This window comes from Diospyros lotus, chromosome 3 (assembly GCF_014633365.1).
Source record: "Diospyros lotus cultivar Yz01 chromosome 3, ASM1463336v1, whole genome shotgun sequence".
Lineage (NCBI taxonomy): Eukaryota > Viridiplantae > Streptophyta > Magnoliopsida > Ericales > Ebenaceae > Diospyros > Diospyros lotus.
Window position 1 is genome coordinate 25,485,562 of NC_068340.1, and position 12,687 is coordinate 25,498,248.

Sequence of the window (12,687 nt, forward strand, 5' to 3'; positions counted from 1 at the left end):
TACTAAGGTTTAGTTCTCTATGGAAGTGAGTCGACACAAAGATGTTTTGTTTTTTTTATATGCTTGTTAGGATACATGCTTTCTTAGCAATAGCATACGTCGTGAGAGAGAGAAAAAAAAAAAAACATAAAAGAGGAATAAAGTCTCCAAAGTTGTGTAAGAAAAGAATTTATAAGTTGAATACGTTGTCCAAATTATTAAGAATATTTTGTGTGAGTTACCATTCATTGTTAATGATTTTATTTTGTTAAAAATTGGTTAATAATATGACTGATTATTTTTTAAGAAATGTGCACGACGTTTTCGTTATTGATAATGATTTAACTAATTATTAGCGGAATGCGTGCATTGATTTTTGGATTCAAGTGTGAGTTTGGGTTAATTTGATCTATGGATTAATGTTGTAAAGGAGGAGATGAGTCTATGGATTATAATGGAGTTTGAAAACTAATTAAGCTCCGTAAAAATAGTAAACCCATAAGTTAAAAGTGGGTTGATAAGACTAAAAAAGACTTGAAAAGAAGGATTGAGTGCTCCAAGACAAGATGGGTGACAAAAGGGTTTACTTAGAGAGAAACCATTGATTATACTAAGATATTTTCTCCTATGCTTCTAATGATTCATTCAAAATTATTATGGCCACTAGATGGGCGTGAAGATAATCTTCTTGAATGGAGATCTAAATGAAAAGGTTTTACATGAGACACCCTGAAGGTTTTGAGATAGAGGGAAAATAACTTTTGGTGTGTAAGTTATAGAAGTTCATTTATAATTTGAAGCAAACTTCACGATAATAGTATTTCAAATTTGATGAAGTGGTGTCATATTTAGGTTTTGTGAAAAGCAAAGTTGATCAAGGCATCTATGTTGAGGTTAGTGGGATTAAGTTCACGTTTTTTCCATTTCGTATGTTGATGATATATTACTTGCTAGTAATGATATTTGAAATTTGATGAAGTGGTGTCATTGTTAGGTTTTGTGGAAAGCAAAATTGATCAATGCATCTATGTTAAGGTTAGTAGGATCAAGTTCACTTTTTTCGTTTTGTATGTCGATAGCATATTACTTGCTAGTAATGACCTTGGTATATTTTTCGAGACTAAGCAAATGTTGTCAAATAACCTTGATATGAAAGGCCTAAGGGAGGCTTATTTTGTCTTAGGAATTGAGATTTGCAGGGATAGATCTCGTTCTTTATTGGATTTATCTTAGAAAGCATACATTAATAGTGTCCTTGAGAGATTCAATATGATAAATTGCAAAATTGGGAATGTACCATTTATTAAGGGTGACAAATTTAGCAAGAATCAGTGTCCCAATAATGATTTGGAAAGGGGAAAAAATGAAAAATGTTCTTTATGTTAGTGTAGTTGGGAGCTTGATGTATGCTTAAATCTGTACTAGGTTAGATATATCTTTTATTGTTAAGGTTCTTAGTAGATATCTTTCTGACCCATGATATGATCATTGGATAACTGGTAAAAAGGTTATGAAGCATCTATAGAAGATAAAAGAACATAAGCTTGTTTATAGGCATGTGGATCTTGAGGTACTTGGATACTCAAACTCAGATCTAGCTAGATGTCTAGATGATCTGAAATCCACTTCAGGGTACATTTTTATGTTAACTAAAGTTGCAGTAACTTGGAAGATGGCTAAACAAAGCATGGCTACTTTTTCTACCATGAATGTTGAATTCATTGCATGTTTCATTGCTACTACTCAAGTAGTGTGGTTGAAGAATTTTATTTCTAAGTTTCATGTCGTTAACTTTATTTATAGACCATTGTATATTTAGTGTGACAATACTGTTGTTGTGTTATTTTCTAAGAACAATAAAATACCTAGTAGGTCTAAGCATAAGTTAAAATACTTGACTATCAAAGACCATGTAAAGAAAGGGAACATAACAATAGAACATATTGATACTAGCTTGATGTTGGTGATTCTTTGACCAAAGGACTTAGGTCTATAGTTTTTATTGGACATGTTTTCAATATGTGAGTTCTAAGTTATTTTGATGTACTTGGTTAGTGGAAGTTTTGTTATTTTATTCTTGTGTTTGACTTATTTTTTTATTTATTTATTGGCCATGTTGGAGGTAAGGTGTGAGCTTTGGGCCTAATGTCATTGTCTCATTATCGATACCATATTTAGATATGAGAGTGTTATTATCTTAATGATTGTTGCGAAATTTCTTTTGCTTCTATGGTTTTGAGCTTATTTTGAAAATAAATTAATTTATTTTGCTTATGTTGTTCTAAACATTTCTAAGAGAAATTGAGGAGACAATATGTTTGATGTTATTTTCTTGCCACACTACCACACCTTAACTCATCTTAATATTATTTATTATATTTGTAATCATGGATAAGGGTTGCCTTGAAATTAAGAATGCAATGATTGCATGGTTCAATACTGTGAATTTTATTGGACAGAATCGTATTTAATGTTACCTCTTTGATCATATTGTTTTTTTATTAAATCATGAACATGTTACAAAATTAGTCACTCAACCCAAGAGTCATTTGATGATAAAATGTTTTCAAAATCAAACTCTTGCAATTAATGTTGCCCAAGTGGGAGAACGTTGGGAATATTTTGTGTAAGTTGGCATTAATTGTAAATAATTTTGTTTTGTTAAAAACGAGCTGATAATATGATTGATTATTTTTTAAGAGATGTGCATAACATTCTCATTGTTGATAATGGTATAACTAACTATTAATGGAATGTGCGTATTGACTTTTGGATTTAAGTGTGGCACTAAGGTAGACTGTAAGCCATTATCTTATTAACGGTAATGGGAGGATTATTAAATAAATATTTTATTTACAGTTATTTCCCCCTCTCTAGTACTTTAAATAATAAGTTTTGAGTTAATTTTTTTTTTTTGCCCTACGATAACGCATTATATGCGTGTTCTATTAAACAACTGTATGTCTAACAAGTAATGGGAGGAAGTTCTTGATGTATAAGATTAGTTTTGATTTGACATCAGTGTTTGTGATTGTGATTCAGTGCTAGATCAAATCATATAAAATCTTATTCAATAGTGAATACAAATATGTTATATTTCGTCTATATTAATTCATACGATCTGATTATTTAAATATTTTACATGTGATATCAAAGCACTAGTTGTATGATTTTTTTTTTTTTTTAGAACCCATCCCTTAATTTCCGAGGCTTTCGTTTGTTATAAAAGCATTGATTGATTCAATTTTGATATGAAACCGTTGTAATCAACTAAGTACAAAACTATGAAGCTGTTTGGCTTGCAATTTTTTAAGATGGCTTTTAAGCGTTCTTATTTAAAAGTTATGTAAAACTTTAAAGGTAGTTACATTTAAATTGATATCGTGTTTAAATCAATACACTTTAAGGTGTTACTTATATAATTATGTGTTTGATTTAAAAAAAACTAATAAGCTATCAAGACTTAACAAAAAGACTAAAATAATAAGCGATGGGGTTGGAAGGGCGACTGATAGGGATAGGGCTGATGGCTGATGGAGGAGACGGTGACGACGATGACAATGACAGCGCTAGAGGGAGGCGACGATAGAGAGAAGGTAGAGGGATGAAGGAGAGGCATAAAGTTGGAAATATGATAATTATTTGAGAGCAAAATTGTAAAATACTCAGTCAACGAAATAAATTGGTAACAACATTTTGAGAAAAGTGGGGGGGGGGGGGGGAGCTTTTCTAAAACGCTGTTAAATTAGCGTTTAAACTCTTTAATTTTTAACAAATGTGTAACTAAATAAGATATACAACATTTAAACTAATGGGGCAGCTTATAAGCGGTCAAACCACTAAGCCAAACACCCCCTATATGACAGCCATGTTTCCATGGATCTATACCCGTTAACTAAGGAATACACCGCCACTACTGCTTCCTTGGCTGGGATTTGCTTCTCAAGGAAGCCTTTCTGGAGCTATTAGAACAACAAATTCATGTTCAGTGCCTGAGAAAGCCCCAAGGCCCTGATCCAGTCCCTATCCTGCAAGTTAAGAGTTTGTTGTCATGGAGGCTTACAAGGATATATACTATTGACAAGTTCATCCACGGTAAAAAGCTCATATGCTTTGGTGAACACTTTTGTGGTCAGGAGGGTACCTCCAAAAACCGACGAATACTCTGAGACTCATGTATATAGTCAGAGCAACCCAAATTCCTATGAATCCATGGCTGGACGAGAGAATGAACAACAGGAAGATGCTGGCCACAGCCACCAGAACCTGAAAAAAGATGAGCATTGACCGTGTTAACTTTTAGTATGGTAAAACAGCTCAAATTTTCAAACTTTGTGTTACATTTGCCCCCAAAAGTTGGTTTGCATCCCTGTCTAACTCTACACTCCAACTGTAGTAAAAAACTCCAGGCTTTAGGGTTCATCAGATCTCAAATGTGGCGAGATAAAAAGAAAAAGAGAGAAAGAATGAAAGAAAGACTTGCTTATAGTCTATATAACGAGATGCTTCATGGGTAAATCTTTTGCAATATAAGTGCCTTATGTTAAATGGCTTAGAAGAGGTTAACATTAATGTCAAAATATATGAAAAATGCTATTGGTACATCATGACTTACATCTTGAGCTATACAATGTAGCTAAAATGTCTATAAAATACTTCTCACCCAAGGTGGTGAGGTGAGGCAGTGTGAGGTAGTGAGGCGCATGACTAAAATATCCCACCCCCGAGGCGGTGAGGCGTGAGGGGTAATTTTGTCATTTGTGACGCATTGTATAGCCCAAGAGGTACCAATAGCATGGTCCCAAAATATATAAAGGGAAATGTTTCAATACAAGCTAATAAGGTTCTAAGTTTGTTCATGATATGAAGAAGCTGACAAGGTTTACCATAGAGTAAGCAGAATACGCAAAATCAGAAGCTCCAAAATTGACACCATCAAAAACAAAAGCCAGGGCGTTGATTGGTTGAGTAGCTGCAACAAACTGATATGAAGGTCAAGGTATATCAAATACAAGTTGGTTTAACACGACAAGAGCTAATGACAGTGTTTCCCAGTTTGCAAAGAAAAATAGATACCGGGATGCTAGTATGGATGAGGTGGACAACATTGATGTCTTTTGTGAATAACCTAGCTCCAAACTGCAGCCCAACTCCCAGTATGAGAGCCAGCACCATGCCAAGGACCAATCCCAACTGCAGTAATGATCACATAGAACAATCATTTTCAATAAAAGAAAAATATATTAGATGAACATGCACGAGCATCCTGTCAAACACAATCCAATTAAGTACCTGCAAAACTCGCGTTGCAGTTGCTTTAGCCCGTTTGTTGTCTTTTCTTGCAAATGCACTTGCAATTATTGCCTAAAAAAGTGCAATATAGTAAACTCAGGTTTTCAAAGAAGTAGATGCAAATAGAGAACTCGAGATAAATAAATCATATCTCCATTGACATAGGCTCGAACAGGAGGGGGTGTTGATGTTGTAGGTCCTATATAGTGACAATAGGAGGTATCAATATGCTTCTTAATTTTTTCTTATCATGATTCAGAACGTGTGTATTTTGGGGTTCAACAATTGGAACACAAGCTTCTAAATTCATCTTCCTAAATGTGTGCACAATTTTCAAAGCCATTTTAATCCATTCAAGAATTAACATGCCATTTGACCACATATCCAGGTTCAGGGACGTGAATCATCCTTTGCTGTATTTGCATCCAGAAAGAGGTGATTTCTGACCTGCCCGGCAACAGCCAGTCCATCAGCAAGAAGAGATGTCGTTAGCCAAACTTGCAAGCAGACCTGAAATGCAGCCATTGGTGTTGATCCCAGGCGTGCAGCCATAGAAGCTGCCAGGGTCACGCAGAATGTAACAGCTATGACCCTCATGAGTAACAAAAAGCCTGGATGTCATTAACAAGTAATTGATTAATATGCTTAAAACTTAAAGAGATGAAGGTTCTACATGTTCAAGAAAATTTAAAAAGCGATGGTTGAGTGTAAAGGTTAAAAGCCAAAATAGGAAAGGTGGAGAAACACTTGGAGAATGAAACCCTTTGATTCAAGGAGTTTTTTTGGCCTTTTCACAGCACACAATTATACACACCAAACTAACGAGGGAAAAAACTTCTCAATCTAGTGGGTGTCTAGACAAGGTTATTGGTGGTTAAAAAAGTACAAAAACAAAAACAGTAATTAGTATTTATAGAAGGAGAAGCAGAAGAAATACTCTCACCATTTTTAAGAAATGGACCAAATTGCATATATTTGAGACTAGGAGGGAAAAGATCAACTTGTTGCACTAATTTCCAAAAAAGTATAAGGGAAATTAGGTACCTACAATTCAAAAGTGAAATGTGTTGAAATTTCCTGACAATGTTATAATAAAGAAGTTCATATCAGGATTGAACCATATCCTTGCAATAGAAGAGCAATTAAATTTGAACTTACTGAGACAAAACATGTGCAATGGCTGCACCACTGACACCCAGATGGAAAACGAACATAAATATTGCGTCCAGAATTATATTTGTCACATCTCCTGCCACTAAATTGAACAGCATAAGGAGAAGAGTTAATATTAAAACAGAAAAAAAGTTCCAACAAGAAGAGTTGGAAAACTGGTTGTCTTTAGATGACTGCAAACAAGGACTCCACACGAGCGGAATTATTTGACCGGTCCAATAAAAGTAAACACTATGCAAAACATGTTCTGTGTGAGAGTGGGTTTATCTGTCGTTTTTATCAGGTTACATACCAGTAGCATATAAAGGAGTTTTCGTGTCCTTAAATCCGCGGAAAACTCCTTGCATGGCCAGTGAGAGCAGAACAGCAGGAGCACCAAGAGACCTCAATGTCAAGTATTTTTGTGCTGGTTTTAGCATAGGAGAGTCCTTTGTAAAAGAAATCATTCAGATGTTTCCATAACAAATAGCAGACAGAAAAGCCTAAAACTGTGAAAGAAAAATTGAATGTTTTTCAACAGAACTTACGGATTTGACTCCCATGAAGTTTAAAACAGGTTTTGCTGTATAAATTAAAAATAAGGCCTCCAAGAGTCCGAGGATGGAACCAATAAATAATGCTGTAGAAGCTGATGGGATGCGCCTTTTTGCATGTTTAGGTAGAACTATATCAAAGCTACTGCTCAGTGATTTTGATTTGTATTCTGAATCTGGTAAGGACATAGGACAACAGGAAGTTAAAATAAAAAAAAGAAAAACAAAAGAACTATTCCGGCACACAACTTGAACAAATATTAGTAGCACTGATGAAATCTCATACCTGGCTTTTGTATCAACACTTTCTTTTCACCAAGTGTTGAGCCAACTTCCAAGTTTTCACTTTCTTCTCTGTCAGGACTTGCTGTCCTAACATCTTCCTCAGCTACAAAAGATGTTGTGACACTTACAAGTGGAAATATTGCGATCCTTGATACTTGATTGAACACAGCAATAGAAACTCCTACAGCAGCAAGTTCAACTGGACCTGTAGACAATAATGGAGCATTACCTATTTGTTCATTGTCGCAGCAAAGTAAATAAACAGTGGAAAGAAGTAACACCATGACAATGTGAGAAATTCATCTTCACACACCTTGTCTGTGTCCTATTATCAATATTTGTTGTGTTAGGGCATTTTAGTAGTTGTAACACCCCACTTCTCTGGAGCGTTACGTAACGTAAGATTCCGGGAATATAAATTTTTTTCCAAATAAAAACCCATCACAAAAACCGTTCCCCGAAAATCCCGTTACACCTTCTCAGTATATTAACTATGAACCATCAATAAACTAAGACAGGTTCACCAACTCAAATGCGGAAACTAGATCAAAACCTTAACAGGTCATAACCGAAACCACTTTATTAATAATATAAAGTCAAACCAACACTTACAAGACGTCCTCAAAATAAACAACATTATTGAAAGCGACGTATTACAAGCTATCAACTAATCGCCATCACTCCTCGGCAATTCCCTTTCCTTTCGCACCGCTGTCTTCACCTAGAACGTTTGAATATTCCAGGGACATAGTTCAAATTAGATGCTGAATCATCTAAGTGAGAGTTAAAATCACATTTTTCATGAATGAATATAAGACATGAAATAAACCAATACACCCGGTAAGCCCTAGCCCAAGAGAATCCCCAGCGCTTAACCTTACCACGGGAAAAGAGCAATCTCTCTAAAAGCTATGCCACCATACCGACTCGACGACACGACGACGCGACGCGATTCTAGCTTAAATGGGGCTGCTAACGCATCTCACCAGATTACATTCCCACCTTAAGCATCCAGGAAACACCATACAATCCCAGCTCCAAAATTTCACATGGACCACCTAGTTATCCTAGTGCAACTTCCTTGACCAAACGGCTTGGCACGAAAACCAAGGCGGCTATCTTGACATGCACACCAGCATCAGATATCCCTATTATTCCGTCACGCCCTTGGAGAATTATGGCTACACTATCCAGACAATATCCTAGGCTGACATCCCACATGAACAACACATTATGGACCACCTAGTCGTCCTAGTGCAACTTCCCTGACCAAGCGGTTTGGCACGAAAACCAAGGCTGGCGTGTGAGAGTGAAGGTTGGCGCGTGGCTGCACGCGCCACCGTCTTCTTCGTTGAACCAGCCGCCGACGGTTGCTCCGATGGCCGAAATGAAGACACCCACTTGAAGCCCTCTTAATGTCGATCACGATGGTACCTTTTTCTGGCCGAAACAACACCGGCAAGGCCTCCAAAAATCGATTTACAGGTAGCCCTAGGCGGTTCGCCTCCCACTCACGGCCAAGCTTCGATTGGCCACCAAACGAACACGAAAATGCCTTAAAATGCTCCCAAAATGATCCTTGATGCCTAGAGACCAAAAGCCCTCTATCAAAGCTCCCAAAATCGTACCAAAACGCGACCAATTCCTTGCCAAAATTTCGAAACCCTCGGCCCCCCTTTTATAGCATTTTCCGGCCAACTCTCGGCCAATCACCGGCCGAGGCTTGGCCCCCAAGCTAGCCCACGCCGTATAGCACCTTCCCCAGCTCCTCCCCGGCCGTCCCATCGTCGAGATCGGCCTTCATGTGTGAAGATTTGCAGCAGCCGAAATTCCATTGCTGTGTTCACATTGCAAATTTTTCATTTTTTACACTTTCACCCCCTACTTTCTTCCAATTCCATTTTAGCCCCTACCATAATACCCTTGATCATTCCAACACCATCACTAAGGCCCACAAGTTTAGTACTATTCATTTCATCCTTGAAACTTTCAAAAAATTACCGTTTTGACCAACCTCGGGCAAAATTAGAAAAATTACACTTAGGCCCGACTGATTGATTTGACCTTAAATCCATACGTTTTAACTTGAAATCACTTAAGGGTTGTTCTATACATAAAATCTAAGTTCTCAGGACACTCCGTTGACTTTCTGGACGTCTTCTACGTCGATTCGGTTTTCTCAACCTGGTCGATAGCTATACCGAAAACTGTTCCCAATCCAATTTCTTTCATCACCAAAAATCATAATTCGAATCACTCATTGATACTATACCATTTTCCTTGGCTATCTAGGGTCCGGAGTACTCCCTTCGTCTAATTCGGTCGCTTGAGACTGCGATAGTGTACCCTATAGCCTCATTTTTTCTGAAAATTTCATTTATGCTCTTCATCAAATATTATTTATAACCTCAAATCATTCCCGGGTATTACAGTAGTTCTTTATGTTTGACTATAATACCTGCAAAGTGACCAGGAGAATAAGAAAAATAGCACTGTTGGATGAAGGTTGAGATGCTACATATAGGAAGTTATGTGCAATTTTATCCATTACCAATTAAAAATGTCAACCATTCTGATGAAAACCATAATCTCATAAAGACTAGAGGTAAGCAAATCCAAAAAACTCATGGATAGTTGTTACAGTAGAACAATGACAACAATGATTATGCTCAAGTAGTTCCTTCAACTACTACTTGTTCTGCTACATGATCAATGCTATATGGAGAAACGAGCTTGAAATCATTTTGCTTGTACAAAGTTCTCAATCTGCTGTTGATTAAGTGCTTTCTTCATTATACCCCAATGGATTCAGCCATACAATTTGAACAGATAAAGTTGAAACTTGAAAGTACATATTTGACGGTGCAGATGCCAGCTCCTTTAGTGTCCAAAAGGACACGTGGGAAAAATAATTTGGTGAAAGTGTGAAGAAGATACCTATTTGGCCAATGAATGCTGTGTCAACCAAAGAAGCAATTGGGTCAGCTGCCAAAGCCATTGCTGCAGGGACTGCAATCCTTGCGACTTCCAGGCCAAGCTCATCCATTTTGAAAACAAGTCTGCCGATAACAATTGAAATAAATATTCTCAACTCCTAGGCATCTTAAAAACAGAAAAGAAAAAAAAGAGGTACTAATAATACTAGCACCAATGGAAGACACTTGAATCGAAGTTAGTATCATATCCTGAAAGCAAGATATATGAAATCAGAAAGTGAAGAACTGGTAGCCAGTGATCACCATCCTGATCATTTCTGAAACGACTTACCTAGTTGGACTTTTGTTACCTTAAAGCATCAAAGTTCGGAAAAATTAACAATTCTTGTAACTAAAGGACCATGTCTACCATCGATGAGATCAATTTCATGGTTCCAAAACGTACACACAACACAAGAACTAAATGTAAACACTACTGAAAAGAAGATGGGCTGTTGAAATGAAGAGTGTCAAAGCAAATAATCAAAGAAGGAATGGTAAACTAAATGTATGTACAAATGAGACTCCGGGCACAGCATGGTCTAGAAGTGTCACCCATCACTGCCAGAATAGGAAAAGCAAATATCACGGAAAATCAAAGGAAACGGAAAAGAGGGAGAGAATTTATAAATGCATAAAACAGATAAAATAAGCAGAAATGGCAATTGGTGTTAGAATGGCGGTTACACAAGGAATAAATTCTCTAATGATAAGATAAATATTTAGAATTTGAATTTGTTTCAAATTGATTCGTATTTGAATTTTAACAATATGATGGGATAAATTTATTAAAAGTTCTACAAGTGGGCACCTGGCATCGTCAAAGAAAACGCATAGGGGGCTTCTGCTCTTGCTCTCCGAAGGGTACGATGATGAATCAATTCTATCTCCCATGGTTGGGGAGGGCTCGAATCACCTTCACACATAACAGAGAAGACGACAACTCGTCAGTGAACCGGGCTTATGAACGAGTGTTGAACTTGGTACGAGAAGAAGCCCCAGCTGGTTCCGCTGCAAAATTAGTAAAGATGAACAGATACGGAAAACCCAATATGGCTGATCGCAAGAAGAGAAAAGGAGGGTTGAATTATTCTAGAATTGGGATTTATTCGGGATCAGAAGCCCAGTAAAGGAAGAGCTTCAAATTTCACAGAGAGAGAGAGAGAGAGAGAGAGAGAGAGAGAGAGAGAGAGAGAGAGAAGAGAGAACCTTCCACTTTTTCTGGAAAATGAGATTCTGAAATGGAAAGAAGCCGTCCTGCCTCTGGAAGTATCGAAGTCTAAATGATGTGTAGGCTTCCCTTCCAATTCCAAGCCAAGGTCGAGAGAGAGAGAGAGGTGGAGGGAAATATGATATAGGTATCCTCCAAATCACAGAGGGGATTCACACACACGTTACTAACAAGAAGAGGAAGAAGATGACGAGACAGTGATCAGAGACCGGGCCCACTCAGACCGTCACTCTGACAAAAATTAATTAATGGGAGTAGTGAAAATCTTATTTTACCCTCGCATTCACTCAAATCGGCACTTTTTAGTCTTAATGAATGAATGATCTTATATGTACACTCATTTTATATATCTTAAAATATATAAAGAGATATTATGATCAAAATATTCTACGCCTCACATGCACTTTACGCGTCTCATAAGAAATTTTTTTGTTATAATACCTTTTTATGTAGCTCAAGATATACAAAATAAGTGTACTAATAGTATTTTTCCTGAATGAATACTTAGCCAAAAATCAAAATAGAATGGAAAAATTTTAACAAAAAATATTTATAAAAATAGCAATAACGGGTTTTATTGTTTTGTCTTTACTTGATTTTAATATTGCAAAAAATAAATAATTATAAAAATTTATAAACTATTCTATTTGTATTTCAATTTTTAATTTTAAGTTTTAAATTTATTTTTAATTTTATATTTTTAATGTCTGTTTTGAAATTGTTAAATTTTTTTTATGTGGAGTTCTTTTTGCTTTTTAAAAATTTTGAGCGTATTTGTAATTATTTTTAATTTTCGTTATATTTTTTTTAAAAAAATATTTTTTAAAAAATAAAAATAAACACATTTTTACTATTTTTAAAAACTAAAAACTAAAAATAATCTAAAAAAAATAAAAAGAATAAGGTCTTAAGGTTTCGTTTGATATTAAATTTCAATCCACGTGGAGTGGAGCTTAATGTGGAATATGACAAAAGAAGGTATTTGATATATAGTCTCATTTTTGTTTCAATTCAACTTCAAGTTTTTGATACATTATGTAAATTTAAGTGTTTTACCAAATAATTATCATTAAAACTTAATCTAACTTGATTAAATTACTAAATAATTTTATGTAATCAAATATTTTTTTTTATTCACCTAAAGTGTTCGACCTTCGTCCAACTAATTTTCATGGATAGGTGACTTTCCCTCTTGATGTACTTCTTTGATAAATTTAGA

At 35.9% G+C, this 12,687-nt stretch overlaps 1 protein-coding gene across 3 annotated transcripts; it reads right to left on the reverse strand.

Moving 5' to 3' along the window:
- Positions 1 to 3,673: 3,673 nt before the first annotated feature.
- LOC127798371 (protein DETOXIFICATION 42) lies at positions 3,674 to 11,619 on the reverse strand. 3 transcript variants are annotated; one of them, XR_008022375.1, is made up of 14 exons: positions 11,447 to 11,619; positions 11,049 to 11,248; positions 10,200 to 10,321; positions 7,264 to 7,467; positions 6,972 to 7,153; positions 6,737 to 6,872; positions 6,430 to 6,526; positions 6,215 to 6,315; positions 5,719 to 5,882; positions 5,272 to 5,343; positions 5,056 to 5,172; positions 4,866 to 4,951; positions 4,124 to 4,245; positions 3,674 to 4,007 (listed from the first exon to the last, which is right to left on the reverse strand). XR_008022375.1 is itself a non-coding variant. In XM_052331898.1 (14 exons), the coding sequence occupies exons 2-14, from the start codon at positions 11,129 to 11,131 to the stop codon at positions 3,965 to 3,967; spliced, it is 1,539 nt and encodes a 512-aa protein (XP_052187858.1). In that variant the 5' UTR covers positions 11,132 to 11,153; positions 11,447 to 11,619; the 3' UTR covers positions 3,674 to 3,964. The 3 variants fall into 3 exon arrangements, 2 of the variants coding, with proteins under 2 accessions (XP_052187858.1, XP_052187857.1); XM_052331898.1 differs by having other exon boundaries at positions 4,866 to 4,961; positions 11,049 to 11,153; XM_052331897.1 differs by having other exon boundaries at positions 4,866 to 4,961.
- Positions 11,620 to 12,687: the final 1,068 nt, after the last annotated feature.

What these genes read in the sequence shown, in the direction of transcription:
- LOC127798371 (XM_052331898.1), bottom strand. Translation starts at nt 11,131, where the DNA reads ATGGGAGATAGAATTGATTCATCATCGTACCCTTCGGAGAGCAAGAGC. An exon ending in GTTTTCTTTGACGATGCCAG is followed by an intron (nt 10,322 to 11,048) that starts GTGCCCACTTGT and finishes TGTTATCGGCAG; the next exon opens with ACTTGTTTTCAAAATGGATG. An exon ending in CTGCAACGCGAGTTTTGCAG is followed by an intron (nt 5,173 to 5,271) that starts GTACTTAATTGG and finishes TCATTACTGCAG; the next exon opens with TTGGGATTGGTCCTTGGCAT.